Raw genomic sequence first — 23678 nt, forward strand, 5'->3', positions numbered from 1 at the left:
AATCTAATCTGCCCTTGAACTTAACAATAACAATGTTTCCATTGACAACTGTGTTACCGGGAGGTTACCACGGTGACCAGGTTTCCATGATCTTTTGTGTGCTTTGTTCGATATGATAGATCCATTTCATTAAAAATGTATCAGTGATGCAGTCTTGCCCCTATTTCCTGTGTGATAGTGGGATGAAGGAGTGAGTGTGTTTCTCAGTAGAATACACTAACTTCTTACTGTTTTCGTGCATGTAGGGCGATGGGGAGAAGTCCCCCCGTCAGAGGAGGCCCTCCAGCCCCAGCTCCACCAGCTCCCTGGGAGGCTACGGACGTTACACCCCATCCCGTTCCCCCCAAAATTACAGCCGACCAGGTATCAAACCCATACACATGTATGACATGAACACCATAACCCATATTATGCTGTTGTCTTATGAAAACATCCAATTTACAGTATACATTTCATTACTTTTATCTTAGGATACTTAATTGATTAATCATTACCAAAACCAGAAATTAAATGACATGCTCCATTCTGGGTTGAATCAAATCTGCAACCCCTAAAAGTGTTGCCTTTGTATTTCCTGATTTTAAAAAGTCACCTTGCAGATGTATGTTATACAAACAAGACCAGACGTATTTGGACTGTTACACATTTTTGGTTTCTCAGCGACTGAGCTTGAGCACATCCAAAAAATGTCCTCAAGTATGAGTGTTACTTTTAAAATATATATCAACTAGAACAGCATTTCTGTCTTAAATGCAAGTTGTTGTTGTTGTTGTTTTTTTAATGACTATTAAGGAAATGTTCACTTTCACAAATTGATCTTGTAACTCAACATGTTTCCTGTAATCTGATTGGACACTCAGGGCCAGAGTTATACCTTGCCGGTAAATACAGCAACCAGGCCCGTGACTCCAGTTCTCTTCCTTTGCCCCCAAACCACATGGGTGGCATTAAGTACCCTTCCACTTTGGCCAGGGACTCATCCCCCCTCCCTGTGTACTATTCTGGTGGGGCGGAAGGGAGTGGAGGTGGTGGTGGTGGTGGCCAGTACTCACCCACACCAGCAGGTGGCATTGCAGGCTTGTCTTTACACCTAAACCCCACCACCCTGGCCATGCTACAGCAGCACAACTTCATCCCGTTCTTCAGAGGTATAAAAGTACACAGAGACCAAGACCTGGTCCAATACAGACAATGGTTGTTGAAATCCTTGCTGCTGTTGGACAGAAATTAAAACTTTAAATCATGTAAATGTTGTAAAAAAGCGAATAATTGAAAGGGGATTTAAAGTGCTCCAAAAGTGAGGATTCCGAGGTTGAATGATTGTCACAGCCCTTGGATTTAGGAACAGCAGCAAGGTCTTTTCTGTATTTGACTGAGATCAGAGGTCCTTAAGAATGGAGTGCTGTGATTCAACCAATGAATTGAGTTGAGTTGGCATGAATTGTGGTTAAGCACCAAAATGACCATTGTTATCTAAACTCTCCCTCTGGGTCTTTAGGTCTCTTGGTTCACCTTAGACTAGTTAGTCATCATGGGAAAGAGAATATCTGACCTGGCGTGTGCTGCATTTGGATCTGTAACCTATGTTTGAACGCTCATGAAGGTTTATTTTCTTTAAACTGAAGCCATGAACCTGCTAATACTATTCACGATACCACACATCACTGAAATCAACATCACAAACCAGTGCTGTGCACATCCCCCTTGCACGCTGTTACCCCTGCGTATCCAACCTCCTCCCTTTGCTTTATCTTCTCCCCATACCCTGATCTCGCTCATCCCCAGGGTTCAAACAGGACCCCGTACCTGACCCTAAACCTAGGACAGCCATGCATCTCAGTTTACCTCCTCCCAACGGTAAAAACACCAGTAGTCTTTCTCTTCTTTGTGTCTCCCCTCCCCTGGTGGAATGGTTAGCAGGTTTTGTGATGTTGTCCGGTATCGTGGTGTTGTCAGGTTTCATGGAGTGCATCAAGGTACATTCGTAGGCCCACACAGTTTTATCATTCTGCTTGCCCTATTCACTTGTGTGTGTGTGGACGTGGTTGTTGTCGTGCATGGTTAACTTGATGTAGACCCGAGTGCCACCCTGATGCATTTGGCATTATCGCTTGGAGGAATATTAAGGGTGATTTTTGTTGTTGTGTATCTGTGTTCAGATTGTTGTCCCGATTGTTTGCCTGATCTGTCGTTTTGCTTTTCATGAATGGTCCCTTGTTCATTGTCACGTGTCAGACATTATCCCTTTGATGTTACTTGCTTTTGTCCCAGATCTGAATTCTGAAGAAAGTGCTGTTGTATTGTGTTTTTAGGATTGATACAAGGCACATTGAGGTTTGCAGGCAGGGTCACAAGTATCCAAACCAAAGCATCGTGCAGCACGAACATTTTAACTGCAAGTCAAGGAGATAAGGTACAGGGATTTGTCAGCAAGACTACAGTTTGGTACGACTTGGGATTAATCTTCATAACTCCAGCCATCATTTCAGAGTCATCATTGTATTTGTCAGATGAAAAGCTGAGACCTCACCAAAACACAATGTAAACACAAGGTGATCATAGAAAAAGTGGAGGAAGCCTGATTTCTGTTTCAGCATTGACCTAATTACACCGGTTTGGTGCTCACTGCTTTCATCTGCAGTGACGGATTATTATATATATGGTATCGTTATGGGTTTGCTTTTATTGTTTGTTTGTGGTAGCTATCTGGCTAAATTCATGGTGTTCAGACTTCTCATCGGTTTAGAAAAGTTGTGTTGGATTGTGTTTTCGAGAGCAGATCGATTTTAGCGTAGAATATAAAGACACGAGCAAACAAAGGTGTATAATGTGTTTGTCCAGATATTAAATTGTTTCCACAGCAAGGCCTCATTTTCACTTATAGGGAACCTTTGCCTGAAAAAGGATGACGTTTTTACCCAGAATCCTTTGAATCACATTCTGACATAGCGTGCATGGACTTTGAAATAGCCTGATTTAAAAGGAGGAGGTCGAGAGCTTCCACTGAAACATTTTTGCACAGAAAATCACAAACACGCGGTCCAGGGTTTCGGCGGTTTTTCCATGACAGGGTGGAGAGGCTGGGAGGGGAGTGCTCCGACGGGGAAGATGAAAGAGAGGAGGGGGAACGGAGGAATGAAAGAGCCCGAGCAGGCCGAGCTGTAATTTGGGGTCCGGTTGCCAGTTGCAGTGGCATGCAACACAGCGCTCCGTTGGCCTCGATCAGGCCCTAGCGGTTCTTAACATGCCGTGAAAGAGGGCCATTTGTTTTCATGCAACAGGCTTGTGTTTTAATGCGCAGGCTCCCTCATAGAAGTCAGTGTGGGAGAAAGACTTTAGCAACACAATGGAGAATGAAGCAGAGCTGAGGAAAGGACCTTGCAAGGATGAATAATGCATGATTTTGTTTTGATCACTTAATGACCCCAAAACCATTGTTGATATCTTGTTACTTTGGAATTTGGTTTCTGATTAATGATTGGATTCTTTTGGTCAAATGTATAATCTGTTCAGATAAATCTGCATCGCCTTCCAAACTCCCTTAACTCCAGATGTTTGTATGCAGGATCTGCCCCACAATCAGACCTGCACTAACAGTACTCCGGCGTGTATGTGTGTTTGTGTTTACAGGCATGTGTGTGATTGTGTGTATTTGAAGGAGATCACTCGGACAAGCTCGAACAGCGCTGCCATGTGTGTCAGTGATCTCATCCACTTGCATCCAGATCTCTGTCTATGGTTCCTCTCTGCCTGAGGGTAGAAGGGTGTGTGTTCAATCTGCTAAAACTCTCCCTGACACACACGCACACACACACACACACACACACACACAGACACACACAGAAAATCTCTCTCCCTCTGTTTCCTCCCCAAAGCTCTGGATGTACAGTGTTTATGGTTTTGGCCTCAAAGTTGTCAAAGGTGACTCCATCACCCAGCCTGCTTATGACAACACACTGGGGTTGTCCCTGGTTGTGATCTCAGATACACAACACGCACACAATCATTCAAATATTTATGTGTGTTACAAAAAATATACAATATACCAACCGGTTATGAAAAATTCATTATGTGTCGCTGTCAGTGCAGTCCTTATTTGGCAACTACAAATCGACTTGGACTGTAACAACTCACATTTCGAAGGTGATTTTCTATTGATAACTGTTAAGCGATCAGAACAAAAAGTCACTCAGATCCCTTCCCTTCACGTGCATCATTGCTCTAGTGCTAACGCTAACAGGTTTAGTGCAATCAGACCTAGCCTTTCTCTTCACAGTGAAGTGGGTAGTAGCTGCTCAGTAGCATTTTTTGGGACTGATAGCTGTTTTAGGATTCAAAATATAATATGCAACAATTCTGGATTAAAATGCCAAAAACCGACCAGACCTATTTTATATATTTTGATGACTTGTGTACTGACATTATCCAAAATGATTCCGACAACTTTCAAATCCCCAGTTTAATTCAAGGCAACTGTTGTTTCATTTCGGTTGGATTTTAATTGCGTCATATCCACTTTACTTGTGGCTCTGCTGTAACTTCTGGGGCGAACAACGTATGATTATCAACGTATGTTTTTAATGAGCTCAACTGCGTGGTTCCAGAAGTAAAACTCCTATTTTTCTCTGAATAGAGATTTTGATTATGACCCAAACTATCCAAGGTTAAAATCACCACAAGCAAGATTGTTAAACAATGTTATGTGCTCCTGCATAAGCCACAAGTCTGTATAGGATATCCACTTCATTTGAGGAAGTTTATTAGCGTTCTGAACTTTGCACCTTCTACTGCAGCTGTGCCCAGGTGTTAAGACAGGCTCGGTTTCAAGAAGGGGTAGTGACAGGATTAAATCAGACAGATGACAAACCTTTGAATAACTTTTGGCCAAGGATTCAAGGAGTTTCTGGATGACGTTGCTGGTAAAAAACGTGAATTGGGCTGAGGGACTGTATGCTAAAGTGGTCGCAACAAAACGTCTACAGGATGATTTTAGTCTCATTACTTAACAGTTCAGTCGGGATTCACTGCCAGAAATTCACTGACGACAGTACAGTTAATCTAAACAGACAGTAAACGGCTGGGTTATCAAGTCACCTGCATCACTGTATTAACTACAGCTTCTTGTTTGAGCTTTATCAGTCTGCTTACCTTAATGCTGCCTTTTTGCCCCCCGACGTCCTTTGTTTCCTCCCAAACCCTTCCCCTTCCCCTTCCCCTTCCCCTTCTGCCTTCCATATCCAATGCCCACCCACCTTCATCCCCAACTGGAGGTAGTGAAAGTGGTCGGAGTACCCCCAGCTTATCCACCTATTCTGATGGCAAATCTCCCTCATCCACTTCTACATACATGGCTGCTCCCCGGCATTTCCACATACCAGGTAGGCCATAACCGCAGCGCTTGGCTCGCAACTCAACCTTAAACTTTTCCTACATCTACACACGTTCAATGGAGTAGACCGCCATTAGTGACGTACAAGTGGATTTCAAGGTAAGCTACGAATATCCTAAATTACTGGCTCTGTTACTGCTACTACCACTGATACCAAGGTTGGTTTACAAACTAATACTTCTACACTGTTCCACGGACGTCCTGTGGTTGAAAGTTCAAATTCTGTGGTACCTCTGATCCACTCATTAGTGTTGCTACATGTGCCAACAACACTACACTTCTAGATCACTGCAGCAAGGTTAGAACTTCAACCACTGGAGATCAGCTCATTAAAAGTGTACAGCTGGTATTAAGCTACAGATTTTTGTTTACTTTTTTTAGATTTTCATTTTTCAGTCAATTGGAACTATGGTTATCCTGGTACACGCAGATACATATAACGAAGTCGTGGAACATTCTCCTTCATTTTTTGTGTAGAACTTGTTAGTCCTGCTGTCAGTAGACAAAACATAACATTGACAACATGTAGCAGTGTCAGTGTTTGTACTTCAGATCAAGAAAATCCTCTGTAGACCAGATTGTCCACAAGGACCCTCAAATTTGGACACAGCTCGTGAATAATCAAAAAATTCTTGGGGAAATAATTAAAAACCAATTATTTAATGAGTTAAACTTCTCACCAATAAATTCGTGGTGATGAGATAAACCGGTGGTAAACCTCTTTCATCCAGCAACGTCATCATCTGCCTGGTCAAGATCAAAAGCTGGGAATCTAAATGTAAATCCGACATTCCCACAAACTGAATTAATGTCCCAGTGAGGAAGAGCAGAGCAGAGAAATACTGTCTTGAGATATTTGGGCTGGAAGCGAATATTTTATAAGTTTGGGCAGATAGAAGGCATCTGTGAGATCACAGGCCCAACTCGCCACCAGAGAATGGATGAAAGAAAGCATGTTTTCTACTTTTTCCCCTTCATATTTGAAGAGGGAGTTCCTTGGAGCTAAATTCTCCATCATCTGGTTCTTTGATGGTAATACATTTGCACAAAGGATGTCAACACTATTCACACGATAATTTCTCACATTGTTGTGCATTTTATTTGTGCTGGTTTAATGCAAAAAGTCAGCCAAACGGGTGTTTATCCCACTTGGGAGAACATTTGACTCTCTGTACTCTACATGACTTGTATGACAGGTTTAGACTTCTGCCAAAAATGAAGTTCTATTATGAATGCCATCATTTCCCTGTTTGTATTAGTAGAGCTTGCATGAGGCCCAGCATCTTTACCTTGTACTTTAAAGAGTTGATTTCCTCCTTGGCTTAAGGATTGTACTCTGTATATCTCTATGACTTGTTCAATCCCACAAAGCCATTTCCTGTGTGACGCAGCTAAGATCTGGCACGAGATCTAATCCTGTACGATTAATGTTCTAATATGTTCGGATAGGAGTTGATGCTCAACAGTCTATCTTTTATCGCTTTTAAATCTCTCGCAGAGGAAAATCCATTTGATCCAACATATTGTTCCCATTCAACGTTACACTGTCAGTCATGCACAGGAAACAAAAAACCTCCCAAGTTGGAAGCAAGTTAAGTGGAAAAAACAGCCAAACGATTATCCACTTAATGGCTTTCATAGTCATCGTCCTTATTGCTTTTTTTATGGATAATGTTTCAGATGCTGGCAGGCACTGGAACAAGCCAGAGAAATGACCCATATGTGCTGTTTTATTGTGAGTCATGTTTCTGTCGCGGCTTAATGTGTGACAGTTGTTACTTAGCATCTCTGTTAGAGGCCTGTCTGGATCCTCTGATACTAAGATGGATTCGATTGGCCTCAGGGAAACATACTGTCTCCATTATCCTCCAGAGGCACTTCACCTAACAACGTACAGTTACAGTTTCGATTATTAATTTAGGTAAATGGTTTAATTTGAAATTCTAGAAAAGACCACTAATGCCTATAGACTCTCTGATGCATGGGGACCATGTGTGGTCTCTGATATTATTATTTGAATATCTTTGAATTGTTCTGTATCAAATAACCTCAGACCCCCCTCCTCTGACAAAGACCAATCCATTGATATATTTTAAATATATTGCATGAATAATTATTAAAAGTGATTTTTCTGATGTGCAATAATACAAATGACAAATATGTTAAATCGAGCTCTTTTGCACCCTCCTTTTGCCTCTTCAAAATATCTCATCCCTCAATAACTGATAACTCATGCTTCTTTTTCTCCATTCTCTCTTCCTTTCTCTCCCTCCCTCCCATGTTGGCTTCTTCCATTTTCTTTCCTCTGCATCTGATCCCATCTTCAGAGACTATGGTCAAAGATAATATCTATAGAAAACCCCCCATCTACAAACAGCATGGTACAGTCGACTTCCTCTTTAACACTCCTCTGGTCTGGTCTCTGCACGATGTGTTGCACGTCGCCTGTCATTCATCTCGTCACCTGTTTATCCCAGTTCTCCTCCCTTTTTCTCTAAGGCTCATCCTCGTCTAGTAGACTCCACGGATCTACATGCATAGGGCTGGTGTAAGAGTGATCCACCCATTCCACGTTACAAAATCAACTCAATATATAAATGCACAATCTATCAAGATCAACCATTTAGATGGGGGGGCAATGTGATTAGAAAACAGATGAAACAACCTTTGAATTTTGCCTCCTGGAGGTTTTGAAGAAAGAAATCCATGATGGTACCTAAGACCCTGTTTTGTACGACAAAGTATTAGTGCCATATTGAAGAAAAAAAACATCTTTCAACATTAGAGTCATAATATTACGAGAATAAAGTCGTAATTGAGAAAAAGTCATAATATTACTTACAATTTAATTCACAATTTAATGAGAATTGAGAAAAATCCTTTTTAGTAAATAAGTAGCAAGGAGAAGACGTGTTATCTGGAGATAGGCAGTCTGATATTTCACCTCTAAAATGACACCCAGCCTAAAATCTGTTGTAAATTACGACTTTATTCGGATAAATTTACAACTTTTTTCTCGTAATATTACAAGAATAAACAACATTTATATGACTTCATTTTTATAATTACAATGACATTTCTTTACCCAAGGTGTCTCTAATACCACAGGTAGCAACGCTCCAAATAACTGAGACTGTTCAGACCATATGAGGAATTGTGCCAAATATCACTGAAGGGTCAGATTTGGTGCAGGCTTGTTAGTCCAAAAAAGTCTGCTTGAATGATACAACTAAATTTAAATGTGCTCCAGACACAGAAACACAACACAATCCGTCCAGCGTCCTTAGGAATTAACAGTCATCCCGTGCATACTATTTGTGTCCTTTAAAAGTAAGTAAGGGTGTAGCACATTCAACTTTCATGATGGAGACTGCTATTTGTGTTCCATTAGAATTAAACATTTTATCCTGTAACCACAAACTTCCCTGAATTTAAATTGTCCAAAGGCACCAAGATGCTTCAAATGAAGTGCTTGTTGGGTCATCAAACGACACATGATACCCCCTCCTGCACACATTTGCAATACCAGACCTGGGGGGACCACCCAACAATTTCTGTAATCTCAGAAACAGACAATCCCACAAACAGTCTTACTTTATTCAGATCAGTAAAGGTAAGAATGTAAGTTTAGTTTTGGACACTTTTCTACTGTCAGGGCGTAAACAAGTTCCAAGATATGATGATAAAACCTTGCTCTCCCAGTTTCTCTCAGCTGAAACAAAGAGTCCCCCTGTATCTTTTATCTGATCAGTGTCATACTTAAACAAATTTGAAAGATTTAAAGCCAAAAAGTCTGCTGTGCCGCTCACTACAGGTTGAAATATTTAAAATACCCTAAAAGGTGATTTCACAGGAGGTTTCACACATTGGGGTTCAAATGCAAGACATCACCTGTGACAAAGCTGATTGGGATGTACCCCACACACTGAACATGACGTTAAATGCTATTCAACCCCTAGGGGGCAGTGCAGCAGCAGTTGTCGATATTAAAATCCGCTACAGGGAAGTGAAAGTTCGTGGCTCGGGGTCTAGAGGTAACATCATGTTGAGGAGACTGACGTTGATATTACAAATGAATTGGGTTTCACCCGTAATATAAACGTTGCCCTAGTTTTCACTGTTAATTTGGACATTGCAACACAGTTACACACTGATTATCCAACTCATTTGGGACTGAAGCTGATTGTCAGTGGGGCCCTTGGGTGTTAATTTGCTCAACCTCGTTCTTGCATGTCTGCATTCATCTCACCAGCTCATTTGTTGTTTTAAGTGGTGATGCTGTGACTGTGTGTTCACTGTGAACAGTCGGGTATGTGAATCACTTTGTATGGTGGCATTAGTGTTGTACCAATCACAGATTCAATCACTGTGTCTCACCCCTAACCATTGTTTGTGTGTCTCAATTATGGTGTATGTGTTTTTTTTAACTACAGTTCCCTTCTAGCTATATGTGCACATCACGCAGAGCACACACACTGTAGGAGTCCGAGAAGCCTGTTTGCACCTCCATCACAAAAGGAGATATTCACCTTGATCAAAAAGGACATGTACATCAGCTGCATATGGCATAGTCCTACAGATTTATGAGCTGAGTGTCTGCGTCTTGATTATATTCATTCAGGCAGACGTGAAGTCAATGACAAGGCGTTTGACATCAGACAAGAAAATCTATACCTCCATTCTGTCAAAGATTTCTGTAAAATGGCTTTGTAAAGGGACAATACGTTTAGGCTATGTATACTCTGAGGGAATTTGGCCAATTGCTCATGTTATCTGATACAAGAGTTGTCATTTAAGTTACTTGAAAACCTTTGTCTAGTGTAGTACCAGTGGTTAAGTACGCAGTCTATTAAGCAGTCGTATGTGTTCGGCATACACTTAGAGAAAGGAAATGCAGTAATGTGTGAGCACAGATGACTAGTGACTAAATGACAGTTACCTCATTTCTGCCCTTGGGTTATTATTACATGCACATAAATTACCATAACATACTTGACATAAACAATAGCTTAGACATATTAATAACCCCAACCCTATATACTGTAGAGGGATTGGGGTCCGAAACAAAAAATGCATTAAATCCTCGACATCGTAAAAACACACAGTCTTCATTTTAGACTGTTTTAGGCTATGTGACTGATAGCAGGTAGCCTTAAATTGTTTGTGAGCTGCTGGCTCTTGGGTTTAATGCCGTTGTTTGTATCCCTGACATTAAACCACAATTAAGTAGAGTGAGGAGTTGAACATTTTAATTGTGTACATGATTTATTGATATCGCAGGACATTTAATTGATTGCGCCACTAAGCATGCACAGCATAGCACAGACTAGACTCCATAGCAGAATGTGAAGAGCTACAAGACATTTAACAAAAAGGATGAGAGTGGAAGTTGTGGGCAGATGGTGCGCTTATGTAAAAAAAAAAAATGGAAACACAAAAAAATAAGGGTTTATCCTCAGGGGATCATGATTATTCACTGGAAATGTATTTGAAATTTGGTATTTGTCACTGCTTTTTACTTATTTATCATTATATGTTTGACTAAGCCCAGGTTTAAATATTTTTGCAGTCATGGGACCATGAACAACCTAAGCAAACTTTATCGTGATCATTGCTGTATCTGTTGACATTTTTCTCTGATGTCCAATGGGCCAAACTCCCCAAATGTTCAGCATAGCCGCTTTAAAAACATTGTTCAAACAAATGTTAGTGATTTCTATCCAACCCTGTTTTAAAGTAAACTTACACAGAGAGCTCCCTGTAGATGCCGTCTGCAACTGATGATGTCACAGGGATGGTTTACACTGTGTAGAGTGCGTAGAGAAGTGGAGTGGAGCTGAGGGGCAGATGATCTCCAGCACGTTAACTGTGACACCCTGTAACATGTGACTGTTTTACAGCTTCTAGAACATCCTGGCAGGATGGGGAGGATGGCAAGGTGGGTCCGTGTGAATGCGTGTCTTTATCCGTCTGTCCATATCTGTCTCCTTTCAAGTCATTTTCTCAAACTTTACAAATGCTGTACATCCATTTACTAATTCACTAACTCACACTTTGCCATCATCCATCACTTCTTTTCCATCTTTCTGTCTCTCTCTCTCTCTCTCTCTCTCTCTCTGGATCTCTCTCGCTCCCTGTAGAGGACCAGCTGGATGATCCTGAAGAGTGAGGGTGATGGACACATGGGTCCAGAAGACCTGGACCCCAGCAAGTCCACCTGCAGCCTGCCCACTGACACCTCCCAGCCAAGTGAGTAGCCAATCACAAGCTCAGCCTGGCGTGGCCGATATGATACTGAACAGTATAAACAGAGATTTGTTTCTTTACAGATTTCCCCTACAATAAGTCTGCATCTTTACCCGGATATGGAAGGAACGGCATCTACAAGGTGAGCTACCTATTTGGTGAAGCAAGGACAATGCATCTCCTATGACTGGTAAACAAAAAAAGCACAGCTTGGACAGTTAAAATGTCAAGCAGCAGCAGTGTGAAATGTGGGAGAGTGAACAGTAACCAGTGAAATCAGTGAGAGATTTCAAACAGTGTATGGATATATTGCAGACCATGAAAAATATCAAACACGTCAAAAATTTTTACAAATAATATAAGAAAATGATTTCTGACGGAAAATTAGATCAAAGATTTGCTGGAAAAGGTGAAGTTGTAATCAAGCCAACAAGTTACCTGAACTTGACCATTTTATATGGAGGTAAAACCTAAAGAGAGCAGTTAACAACTACGGTAAGCTTGTTGGATCAAACCTGAACCAGAACCGGGTTTGACTTTGAGGGATGTTTACAATGGACAGTTATGGTTAATAATTTTACTGTTCAAATTTGACCTGATTCTAATTGTAACTTAAACTCTTGACTGTCCCACCTGGCACAAAGAAATCTATTTTTCAAGCTAACATCACACAAAAACATATGTGGAGTCTACTTGTCGACAAACCAAGTGCACCCGGAGATTAGAGGACCTTTAATCCTGCTCTCAGGTTTTTGCTGCTTCAAATCTGGCTCAGGTGTTGGGGGGGATCTAACAGCTTTTGCCTTTCGTACCACTGGGTGGTGCTGTTTCTTTTCTAACCTTGCAGTGTCACAGTACTCAAAGAAAACTCCATCCTTACATCAAGATTTGTATCAAATCAGCACCTCCACATTACCACCCACTCTCTGCTATCAACACTGGAGTCCTCGGTGTAGCATTCAAGAACGGTTTAAAAGTTTCCCTCTGTTGTTAGAAATCAACCTCCCCTCGAGCCCCTCTCTCACAGCTTTGGTATCAGATTACACAGAGGTCAATCTGTACCACTCACTCCACACAGGCAGGGCCCAGTTTATTATGAGGACGTTGGGGATATTTAGTCTATCATCCCCTGGTGTGATATTGCTGCTCTCCCACTGTGATTGTTGATGGATCGTAGACAGGCAGACAAAACAGAACCGAGGAGGAAATGAAAGCTCGGGAGCCGCGACGGATTCATGGCCCAAAGTATTCTTCATTATTTTTCACTTGCTGACATTACTGCTTAGTGTCGTTGACATGGTGGATTTAGTGTGTTGGAAGTGGATTTTTCTTCTATTTAAGAAGTACACTATGTACTACTATCCTGATGTTACAATGATAAGCATTTTCTGTAATTACACACTCCTACACAATGAAATTGTGTTCAGTCTCCATTCATATTTGAAGAGAAATTGAATTGCACTTACTTTTTTCTGCTACAGCAAACGCACAATAATTATAAATTACAGCCGTGTTAGCAGCTTTGTGGTGCAGAGTGGTGCTTTGAGCTAAATGCTATCGTCAACATGCCATAGTACTCACAGTGTCATCCTTAGACTGCAGATAAATATGGACGACGTGTCTCCACTTCCTCCCAGTATCCAGAAATGAAGCTAAATTATTTGTAGTGATCAAGGGATGGAACCTCTGTAGCGAGGTCCGGCCTTTACACGTGCTCGACCAATCGCATTAGTCTCAGCTGTCAATCGTGATGTTTCACCAAATTTATACAGCATCAAATTAGTCATCAAAACCAAACTTACCAGAAACGCGAACACTTGAACAAACATCAGTGTGATTAGAACTACCTGATATGGTTTATCTCTGAAAAAGGTTTTCTAGCAGGAGCATGTCTTGTGTCACACTTTGGACTTTTTGAATGAACTACGGGAAACGCTAAGCTGATGTTACATTGCAGGCAAAAACCTACACTACATATGTAAAGATTGAATGATTTAGATGCTAAATGGTGTGAGTCATTACTGTGTAACACCACTGCTAACAAAACATCTTCCATAGCTTCTACTGCTACAGTTAGCAGTGAACTTTGTTTAAATTGTATCTGGATGCCCCTAATCAAAGACAGCAGCAGCCCACACACTTAGCGACTAAAGGAGAAAATGGGATTTTAGTTGGCCTCCTTGACTAAAAGTTCAAAGCTGTTGTCAATAACTCTTTTGAAGTTTTTTTTTAATAGTCACCCTCGATTAGCTCTATAAGTGGCCAAACAAAGGTTGTTCTCACGTGATTGCCTCCCTCTCCCCTTAGCTGCCTTTAAGTCGCTCCAAACTGATGTCAGCTCGCCATCATCAATGCATCACACTCACTTCATAATGGTCACCATGAAAGAATGTGTGCAAATCAAGGGCAGAGGCGGTGGCTGAAAGGCCTCAGATCGACCCTAGACCCTGTGATAAAGACCAGCCATGTTCTCTCCCTGCAGGCTGCTGAGATGGTGGAGGATGAAGTGGACCCGGACTCCCACAGCTGGGGAGGCATGAGAGGTAAGACTGAAAATCTACTTTAAGCCATATATCTTCAGCTCTTCTTTGCTCTGGCTAATGTTCTTGGTTTACAGGCTTTTTTTTTTTAGTGCTGTAGTGTTCAATTTCACATTTCATGTTTCAGAGTCATATTGGGTTAACAGTGTATGCCTTGTAGCCCTTTTATTTGATAATGAATTGATTTTAAACATAAGGCAACCTGGGGCAAACAGCTGAAACCACTCAACCCTGACTGCAAAAGGCTGCAGCCATATGTTGAATATGATTGAAGTTTAGTCCAATCTATAATATTATGTCAAGTTGTTCATTTCTATGCCCTAAAATTAGATGCTCCTGTATAAGACACATAAACAGTGATGTATTCAACTGTCAGTTGGAACAAAAAAGGAAATTGCAATTCACGTTTTGCAGGTCAAATATTATTACAATTATTTGTTCCGAATCTAGACAATTAAGCAATGATGAAGGAAGTTGCAGTCCAAGTGTGAAGACTTAATATAAAATTGAACTCACCATTTAAACTACAGCCAGAGAATTGTAAAGTTTCTATTTCTGGAAGTATTTTTCCATCCAAATACCAATTTGATACCAGTTTCACTTCAGACCGCATCATTGCATAGAGATTGCACTGATAATAAAGTTAAACGGCGTTTATCTGGAAAACTAATTCAGGGAAAACATCAGCACTATATGGCAGCCCGTGACCATAAAATAAACCTCGGCAGTTTTGGAAAACCCTAGTACAACCCTCTGATGTTTTAGATCTTATTTTGAAGTCAGAGGCTAGGCTGTTGTGATTGATCTTGACCACCATGACCTGTGGAGTACCCCAGGGTCTCATTCTAGGTCCCCTACAGTGTTATTCAATTTGTTGTGTTCCCTCTGGGCTCAATCTAAGAAGACAATATGGCTTCACCATTGTGACTGGGAAACAAGCATCATAGTTGCTTAATTCAAATTTAGATTTAAACTGTTTTGTCTTTAGCTTCCTCTTATCATTTCAAATGCAACCTGCAGAAGTTAACTTCTCCTGTCTGGTTTCCATTTGCAGTCATTTTACTTTTAAATGAAAGAACCAGAAATCTAAGCTTCAGACGTGCTCACATGTGACATCTGTCTATGCAGAAAATCAACAGGATTTCTCAAACCCTGGGCTCTGAACAACCTGATCTCACTTTGCAGTCAAAATGAACTCTCTCTTCAGAAAATAGCATCAGCTACAATCTTGATGTATAAAAATGTGAAAAAGCCCCTATCATCTTTTCTCTGAAAGCTGATCTGAGGTCAGTTTATAATCCCTGACCATGAATGCAGAGCCCTGCCGCTCTGGCTCCAGATCAGTGGCAGGAGGTTACAGGGTAGATAGGTGACGTCATTTTTCCAGCTGCAGAATTATTGCTGTGTGTTTACAAGTGTGTGTTCGTACAGTCCTGGCTGTATCTGAGGCTGTAGTGAAGAGGGAGTTGACAGGATGCCAAGATCATTATTGTGTGTGTGTGTGTGTGTGTGTGTGTGTGTGTGTGTGTGTGTGTGTGTGTGTGTGTGTGTGTGTGTGTGTGTGTGTTTGTGTGTGCGCCTACTTTTGACGCCTTTGAAACCCAATATTATTGAGAGGATTTGGGTCCAGAGTCAGGCTCTATTATGGTAGTTTTCATAATAGGTCTACAATTCAAATAAAAACTCATTGTTCCACCAGATTAATTCTCTGTTTTCTCTCTCTCTCTCTCTCTGTTCCCTTGCAGAGTACAAGGTAAGACTTTGTTTATACTTAACAAATATACCTTAATATTCTTGGCATCTGCTTTGGACACTGGATTAAAATCGTATCCTTCAGTAAATCTCCCACAATGCTTACTTTGTGTGTGCCAGGTCTACCCTTATGAAATCCTGGCAGTGACGCATAGAGTGAAAGTGAAGCTTCCCAGAGACGTAGATCGCACCAGACTGGAGGTGAGCTCTAATCTTCCTCTCCCTGCTCTGTCATTTCCCCTCCTCTAACCACAGCTCATTGAGAAGCCCGAGAGAACCTGACACTGTGGCCAGTTGAGCCATTTGGGACAAATGTAACAGCCAAAGCTTAAAGTCGTGCCAGCTCCAATTTTTGTAAAGGTAGATAAATGCTAACAAGTGTTCAGCTTTTCTTTCATATACTTTCAATATTTGGAGGGAGGTGTGTTCTCTGGTCGTCTGATCTCTGACTTTACTCAACGACTTCACAGATAAGCGTCTTGAAATATGAAATAACAACACAAAACAAGCGGAGCGGAAAGTTGACGACTAAGCATAGAAGTCGACCCCAAATGTCTGAGAGTCAGAGCAAAATATCACTTTGTTAAACGCAAGCAATTTGGTGAAGGTCGATGCAAGCAGCTGTTTGCTCTTGCCACAGCACTAGCAGACCATTCTGTTACAATACCAATCAAAACACCACTCCAGCGAAGCGAGATGCTGCAGCATTAAATTATTTTGTAGACCACAGTGGTCTGCCTACTTTTTGTCCGAGGTGGGAAGTAACGAAGTACAAATACTTCGCTACTGTACTTAAGTCGATTTTTCAGGTATCTGAACTTTACAATGAGTATTTATTTCCCTGACGACTTTTTACTTTCACTCCCTACATCTGAACACAAATATCTGTACTTTCTACTCCTTACATTCTCAAAACTGGCTCGTTGCTTGAGCAGCGGAGGTTGGCGCACCTCTCGCTTGCCCCCTGCCTCGGGAGATCCAAAAATCCAGTGGGGAGACTGAAACTATATATACCTGTGTCCACATACCTTTGGCCACATTGTTTTGTTTGCTTTAAGAAAAAATCTTTGAAGTTGAAGCTGTGAAATGCAACATCAATTCAGTGAACTGTGAGATTGCATTGAGAAATGTGAGTATAATTGGTGGTAGCATTATTTCTTCCACCCTGGGTCACAGCAAGTTTAGCCCACAAGCATGTCTTATAATAAAAAATTAAGCATAATTGGACTTAATGTCGCAAAATAACTGATTTCCTGCTGCTGTTATTTCAACACTACCCATTTAAAGATTCCGAACTTTCATTAACTTTGTGCAGTGGAAAACAGGAAATGTTTAAGGCTCAAAATAACCTATTAAAAAACAAAAAAAAACAAATTTGTGGTCCTTTTGCACTCAGAAGAAGTTTCATGAACCTTTTTTCCCCCAAAACAACCTTTTAAAAATATTTAAACCTTCAGTAACCCGAAGAGAACTCTGTGAGCCTTCGGCTTAATTGGATATATTCTCCCAAGAGGAGTCGGACCATCGGAGTAGGGATTTGACACCGACTCAAGATGTCCGTCTGTGGTTGGGAACATTAGTTTGAAGTCGTACTGTCATTAGTGTGAATGCGCGTATGTTGGACAGAAATACCCCAACCTCTCTGTTATCCATCACTTTTCCTGATCCTTGACCCCAAACCGCTGCTGGTTTACCCAAAGTAATCAGCAGCTACAGTCAAAACTCAAACCAAGAGCCAAGATGGACACAGTTTCCCATGAGGTAATGCAAGCAAATACGATGTTTTGACCTGCGACTAACTGTGTGTGTATGTGTGTTTATGAGAGGAGTTTGTAGTTAAGCATCAGCCAGCGAGGTTTTTATGTGCTGAGAGTGAGATGAGGAGATTGATATCTCATATCTCCATGTTACAGGGCTGGAGTCAGGACATGGTTAGCCTAGCATGAAGACTAGAAATCTTTATTACCTGAGAGGGTAGTGTTTTCATTGCCATTTGTCTGTTTGTCTGTAGGACTGCACAAAAACTACTTAGTCAATATCCTTGAAACGTAGTGGAAGGGTAGGGGATGGGCTAAGCAAGAACCCATTCGATTTTGGAGTGGATCTGGATAAAAGGCATATTCAGGGAACTGATTAGGGTTGCACGATGTGTTAAAGTTGTCCAATCAGCCATCAGCAGATGCAACCAGCAAGCTGAAGGTCTTATGTGTTCCTGGCAAACGTGTAGCGCGGCAAAAGATTCCAACACGACAAATCTCCCCACTCTTTATACTGATAATCATCACTGTCATTTGTGTTCAAGAGGACCAAATTGTTTGTAGCCCAGTATTGAGCAGTGTTTTCTTGACACCAGCACTTAGACAGTGTTTTTATTGGAGCTCGGACAGAAAAATGCTGCTATATAAAACACTTGTTTATGGGATGTGTGGCCCAATCCTTGCTTATGGTCTGAATAAGCTGCGTAAGCTGTAGAATGTTAGAACTGCAGATTTCATCCTGGGGGAAGAAACTATGGCCAAGGAGCTAAAACTATATCCAGGTCTCTGCAGCTGACATGCAAGTTCCAAGGTTCAGTCTTCATGGATGTATGTTGGGAAATGGTAATGTTCTTTAAGCTAGTTTTACATGCAGTATGTGTGCCGTTGTTGGCTGAAACCACACTAAATAACTCAAGTGCTACTGTTCAGGTCCAGTCATTGGATCCAAACTCCTGCATGTTGCACATCTGGCCATTCCCTGTAGTCAGTGATGTCACAGCAGGTGATTTACTACTGACAACAAACTAAGAAAGCAGAATCTGGGACATCCCTGATTGGTGTGTTTCTCCAGATGTGTCACAGTGTTGAGGCTCTGGAGGAAGAATGGTATTGTTGATCTACCCTTTGAAGAACTGAGGTAGAAAGTTACATCTTCCAATGAAAATTATCACATTGGTGATAATAGAGATTCTACTCTCTCAATGTACTCATCATGATTCATGTCCCGACAGCATGAAAAGAAAAGGGTGTGGATGTTTTTGCTTCTGGGTGAAAACCGACCCCTCCCTTTGCTGGCTGGTATGGCGACCAGGTGATTGGCGATCACGCAGCAGCCGCCTGCCTCTAATTTACTTTCACTGTCATCGCCGAAAAACGCACGTTGGCTGAGCAGAGTGCAGCCAAAGTTTTACAATAAAGCAGCGTGTACTTTTTTTTTTGTTCTGGGTCTAAATCAGAACCACGCGTGTTTTCGTTCCATGCTATATTTCTGACGTTTACAGAGGAGGTGGTGAGTGTTTGCAGCGAGAGCCAAAGCTGGGGTTTGGATGGCAGCTCAGTCTGGATCAACTTCAGACGCACAGAATTGAATTTGTTGTGTTAAACCTCAATACAGAAGGCAATGTAACGCTTGCTTATGTGGTGAGCACAAATACGGTTTTAGGGCTGCATCAAAGTCTTATATGTGAGTCCAGTGCGAGAGTATAAAGCTGCTACTGATTTGCCGAACAGCAGAGGGGGGGGGGGGGCCTGGAGGCAGAACTCATGTTGTTGGTTCAGGTAAAAGTTTTGACGAATTGGGCCAAAGAACAACGTGTTTTTCTGACTCCGTAGAACATCTGGTTCATCATGAAGCGTCAAGGCTACGTGCATTCTGCTGGTAGTGTATGAGTTACATTTAGCTGAAGCTTATGTGGTTTACAAAAGGTTTGCAATAAATTCTCCATTCAAGAGTTGTTGTTGAAACAGTTTCATTACATTGCACCATAGACTATAAAGTATATAAAGTTGGACGATATGAAGCTGAAGCCAAAGTGTCTTGATCGCACCCTAGTGGCTAGCTGCAGTATAGGTCATAATCCTGTCTCCTGTAGGTTAGTGGATGGGTTATGAGCCAATCTAACCAAAGAGATTAAGTCATTTTTTCTTAAAGATGGTTGCTGTCATTTTAGGTGTATCTTGTAACACTGATGTTTGTTAATTTTTCAGATGAGAGGTTTAAAAATGGGGTGAAACGTCATGGTTGACCGCTGAGACCGACTTGCGATTAGTCAAGCATGTGTGTCTATCACCAGTGATACCGCAGCTCCGTCCCTCAATAGCTACTGCGCAGACATTTAATTGCACAGTGGGAGGAAGTGGGAGCAGGACCCTCCTGGACCCGTTCACGTTTGACCTCACACATTCAACTCACATGCTACTCACTGGCTTATTTTGTGTTTATGTGAGCCATGTTGATGTCATAGCTTGTTCGCTGTCAGTAGTGACAGTAATTTGAGGTGAAGGGGTCAAAGGTGGAGTCGCAGGCTTTCACAATAAAACAAATACCGAGCAATCATTTGATTCCACGCCAACTGGGCTCAGGTTCAGTTCATTGTTACACGTATCCATGAATTTATATAAATAAACCTGTTACACAACTAGTCTGTGGCTTACCCATTAGGTAACTGACCCAGTGCAGGTCTCTAATGTAAACTCAGACTCAAATGTAAACTCCGACTGATCCACCATGGAGACTTTCCTCTACCGCTATCATAGAAACTTGATGGTCATCATTGGCATTGACTCCTAGAGACTCAGAATCTTGGCTAAAGCAGCACTGAGGCCGTCTTGGAGGATTGTCGTGGAAAAGCACCTCACTATGATGCTTTACGTTGGTTTTAACTTCAAGTGGTTTGCTTTTGAGCTGTTGATAACATTGCTGAACTTCTCCATGTATCATAGTGGTCTACTAAGTAAGCATATTTGAGGTTCGGATATTATGCATCTTTTTAAATAGAATGAGCTGAAATCTGTTTTAGCTGAGCTGTTTTAATCAATGCTTTGTTGTGTTGTATTTATTTGTTGATGTCTCCTGTTCTCAGGTCTTTCTGGAAAAAGAGATTATAAATCTTAATGGGACTGTCTGCTTGAATAAAGATTAAATAAATGAATACAAATATCTTCCTCTGTGTTTCTCCTCTCCAGAGACACCTTTCTCCGGAGGACTTCCGGCAGGTTTTCGGTATGACCCTGGATCAGTTCGACCGCCTGGCCCTGTGGAAGAAGAACGACCTCAAGAAGAGGGCGCGCCTTTTTTAGACAGACACACATGTAAAAAAAGAAAAGGAAAAAAAAAAACCGCCAAGCAACATCTCAACAGCCAACCGTCCTGTCTGGAAGGAAGCAGAAAAAGGAAAAAACCCAACCCCATTTGAAATATCTATATATGCACCGCCATGATGCTCCGACTGTCCACCTGTAAAACCCCATGCCATCTGCCTGTGACGCCACGGAGAGGCTCATCTTACATTGAGGCAGCGTCTATAGCTTTTTGTATGCGATGTGGTCTGAATGTTTGACTGACAGCCCCGCGGACGAGGACGAGGAGCTGCGTTTGCATGGCCTGTGTTGATGCTCCTCGCCTCCCATGTGGTTTCTGCATCCCCACCCCCACCCCCTCCTGGCGATCCCGATGCTTTCATACACCCTGGCAAAAATAACAGCTTTTTCTAATTCTTGTGCAGACCTTCCTCCAGGTTTCCGTGGTTCTGACTGTTTTATGTGCGCCTTCTTCTGACTCTGTCGGTCTTGACTTATCTCCCTGTTTTCATCTGGAGTTTTTCCTCCACAGCGAGTTTGTTTTCCCGATGTGAGGGTTTATCATCTTGTCTGTGTGTGTATCTTCTGCCTTCTCTCTCTCTCGCTGTCTCTCCATCATTTTAAGTTGTTATCCCTGCACTGACTGACTGTTACCTTGTCGAGCAAGTTCATTTCTACACCCTCGCCATCACTTCAGGACAATGAGGACTGACAGACTTGTGCACGCTCACTATTTGAGCATGTCAAGGCCAAAGACCGGGATAAGAAACAACTTTGGCTTCTCTTTCTGTTTTTATCTTATCATCAGCTTTTGTTTTTCAATTTCCCTTCATGTTGCATTCAGTCAGAGAAGTTGGGAAAGCCTGGTCGGGTAGTTTTGATATGTGTGCCCTGATCCGTTTGAATGCGGCCCCATATCTTACGTAAGCCTCTCGTAAATCAGCGCAGATAGCGAGAGCCAGGGCTGGAGCGGGGCCACAACATGGCAGTAAATCACAGATGGAAGGGGGCGGGAGTGAAAAGAGGAGGAGAAAACTACAGTATAGGAAGATTCAGGCGATACAAAGGTGTCAAACATGCAGCATCGCCAGAGTGGCATGCACTCACATAAAAGACAAAAAGAAATTATTTTTATAAGCTATTTTTGACTTCTGGAAAGGATCATGAGATACAGCTGAGAGAAATCATGATTTTGTTACAAGGAAACAAAAGACAAAAAAGAAAAAGGCCACGCTGACTTTGTTAAGCTTCACCGACCTGCAGCAGCACTTACGCAAAACAAGTGAGGTCTAGCTTGAATTAAAACTCAATATTATAACTGTGTTATATCTCCTCAGATAGAGAGCTAACTCTTTATATGTTTGTCGTTTGAAAGCATTGTTGCGTACAGTAAAAAAAACGCTACACATGTAGAAGCTGAAGTCTGTCGGCTTTGCTTGATTTTTCTGGACCATAAATCGATCGATTTGCCAACTGACATACTGTAAAATGTATGTGAACATGTACTGGACATATACCAGATATATTTGTCTGTATACAATCCATGGTGTATAACTCTTCAAGGCATGCATGAGGATGCGGAAAATGGGGGTTTTGTCCGCTGACCTCAGATTAGAAACGTGTGAAAACATTATCATCAATGTGGTTTGAGTGATTGATTATTTTCTGGTTAAACTACGTCAAATGAAATGCCTGGGTCAGTTGCTTACATTAGCTCGTGTTATAGGTATTTATTTAATTGCCATTTTTAAGGAAGGGATTTTATTTTTTAAACCGTAAGAGTGTAGTGTCGAATGAGTAGCATCACCGAGGAGAACGCTTTCGAAGAGAAACATATCAGATTATGAGTTTCATTTTAAAAGAGTGTCAAATCACATTTTATTTTGCTCCTGTAAGTAACACACTAACTTGTTGTCATAAAGCATCATGTCCTCTTTCTAATATTCATCTGCTATTAAAGTGCTTTATCCAAAAGTCACCGTTGGACTGGAGTGTCTGAGTTTGTTCAGTGATTGTCAAAAATCAACTAAACTGTGATATACATGGACACTATATGAATTTGTGGATGTTTTTCAGGGACAATGTCCAACTTCAGCTTTGGTGTCGTAACTCACAATGTAACTTTAACCGAGCCTGGCTCCTAAACTTATATTCACATATGAATGACACATATGAAGATGCACAACAGCTCCCAAAAGTGAAGTCAAAATATTGTGATTGTCCTCTGTTGGCTGGATGCACTATAAATCATAAACCCTGCCTTCTCCATGTTCTCAGATGGGACATGGACAAAACTGTATGGTTCACAGTGACCAATATGTTGCACAGTGGCTCCAACGCATGTCTCAGAAGGCGTGAGAGCTAGTATTCAAGTATTTTTAAGTTCGAAAAGATTTGATGAATTGTTTTTTATTTTGAAGTTTGCAAGCAAAAGTGATGGATTCAAAGTGTCACTCAAAGATAAGTACAGGCCCCTCGGGTTAAAGCTTCTGTCTGATACAAAATCGTAACCGTGTCAAACGTGTTTAAATATGTTAGTTACAAATCTCCAACACTGCTGTGGAGTTTTAATGCTGCATGTAAAGGCTTGTTTTAGAAAAGCTGAGTCAACACAGGGGAAACCCAATGAGACATCGTTTCAGTTTTACAGTTCCCCTTAGCTTCAAGTAAGAGTCTACCTTCTCCTATCATTCC

The 23678-nt window shown here is 41.5% G+C and overlaps 1 protein-coding gene and 1 long non-coding RNA gene across 17 annotated transcripts in view; one reads left to right on the forward strand and one right to left on the reverse strand.

The window, feature by feature from the left end:
* ablim2 (actin binding LIM protein family, member 2) overlaps positions 1 to 22962 on the forward strand; it is an 80281-nt gene extending 57319 nt beyond the window's left edge. For 5 of the 16 annotated variants that reach the window (XM_034615104.1, XM_034615103.1, XM_034615105.1 and 2 more), the window contains 11 exons: positions 246 to 363; positions 861 to 1148; positions 5271 to 5378; positions 7717 to 7770; positions 11290 to 11327; positions 11530 to 11638; positions 11719 to 11777; positions 14118 to 14178; positions 15921 to 15928; positions 16048 to 16128; positions 20871 to 22962. In XM_034615104.1, the coding sequence (XP_034470995.1) occupies positions 246 to 363; positions 861 to 1148; positions 5271 to 5378; positions 7717 to 7770; positions 11290 to 11327; positions 11530 to 11638; positions 11719 to 11777; positions 14118 to 14178; positions 15921 to 15928; positions 16048 to 16128; positions 20871 to 20984 (1038 nt within the window). In that variant the 3' untranslated portion in view covers positions 20985 to 22962. Of the gene's footprint in view, positions 1 to 245; positions 364 to 860; positions 1149 to 1785; positions 1858 to 5267; positions 5379 to 7716; positions 7771 to 7866; positions 8150 to 11289; positions 11328 to 11529; positions 11639 to 11718; positions 11778 to 14117; positions 14179 to 15920; positions 15929 to 16047; positions 16129 to 20870 lie in introns of those variants that run through there. The other 11 variants (XM_034615114.1, XM_034615115.1, XM_034615119.1 and 8 more) reach the window with 8 other exon arrangements.
* On the reverse strand, positions 4772 to 15493 carry LOC117779219. The gene is made up of 3 exons (XR_004616961.1): positions 15482 to 15493; positions 9941 to 9945; positions 4772 to 4877 (listed from the first exon to the last, which is right to left on the reverse strand). It is a non-coding gene; the product is annotated as an uncharacterized LOC117779219 (long non-coding RNA).
* Positions 22963 to 23678: the final 716 nt, after the last annotated feature.

Source organism: Hippoglossus hippoglossus, chromosome 18, assembly GCF_009819705.1.
Source record: "Hippoglossus hippoglossus isolate fHipHip1 chromosome 18, fHipHip1.pri, whole genome shotgun sequence".
Taxonomy (NCBI): domain Eukaryota; kingdom Metazoa; phylum Chordata; class Actinopteri; order Pleuronectiformes; family Pleuronectidae; genus Hippoglossus; species Hippoglossus hippoglossus.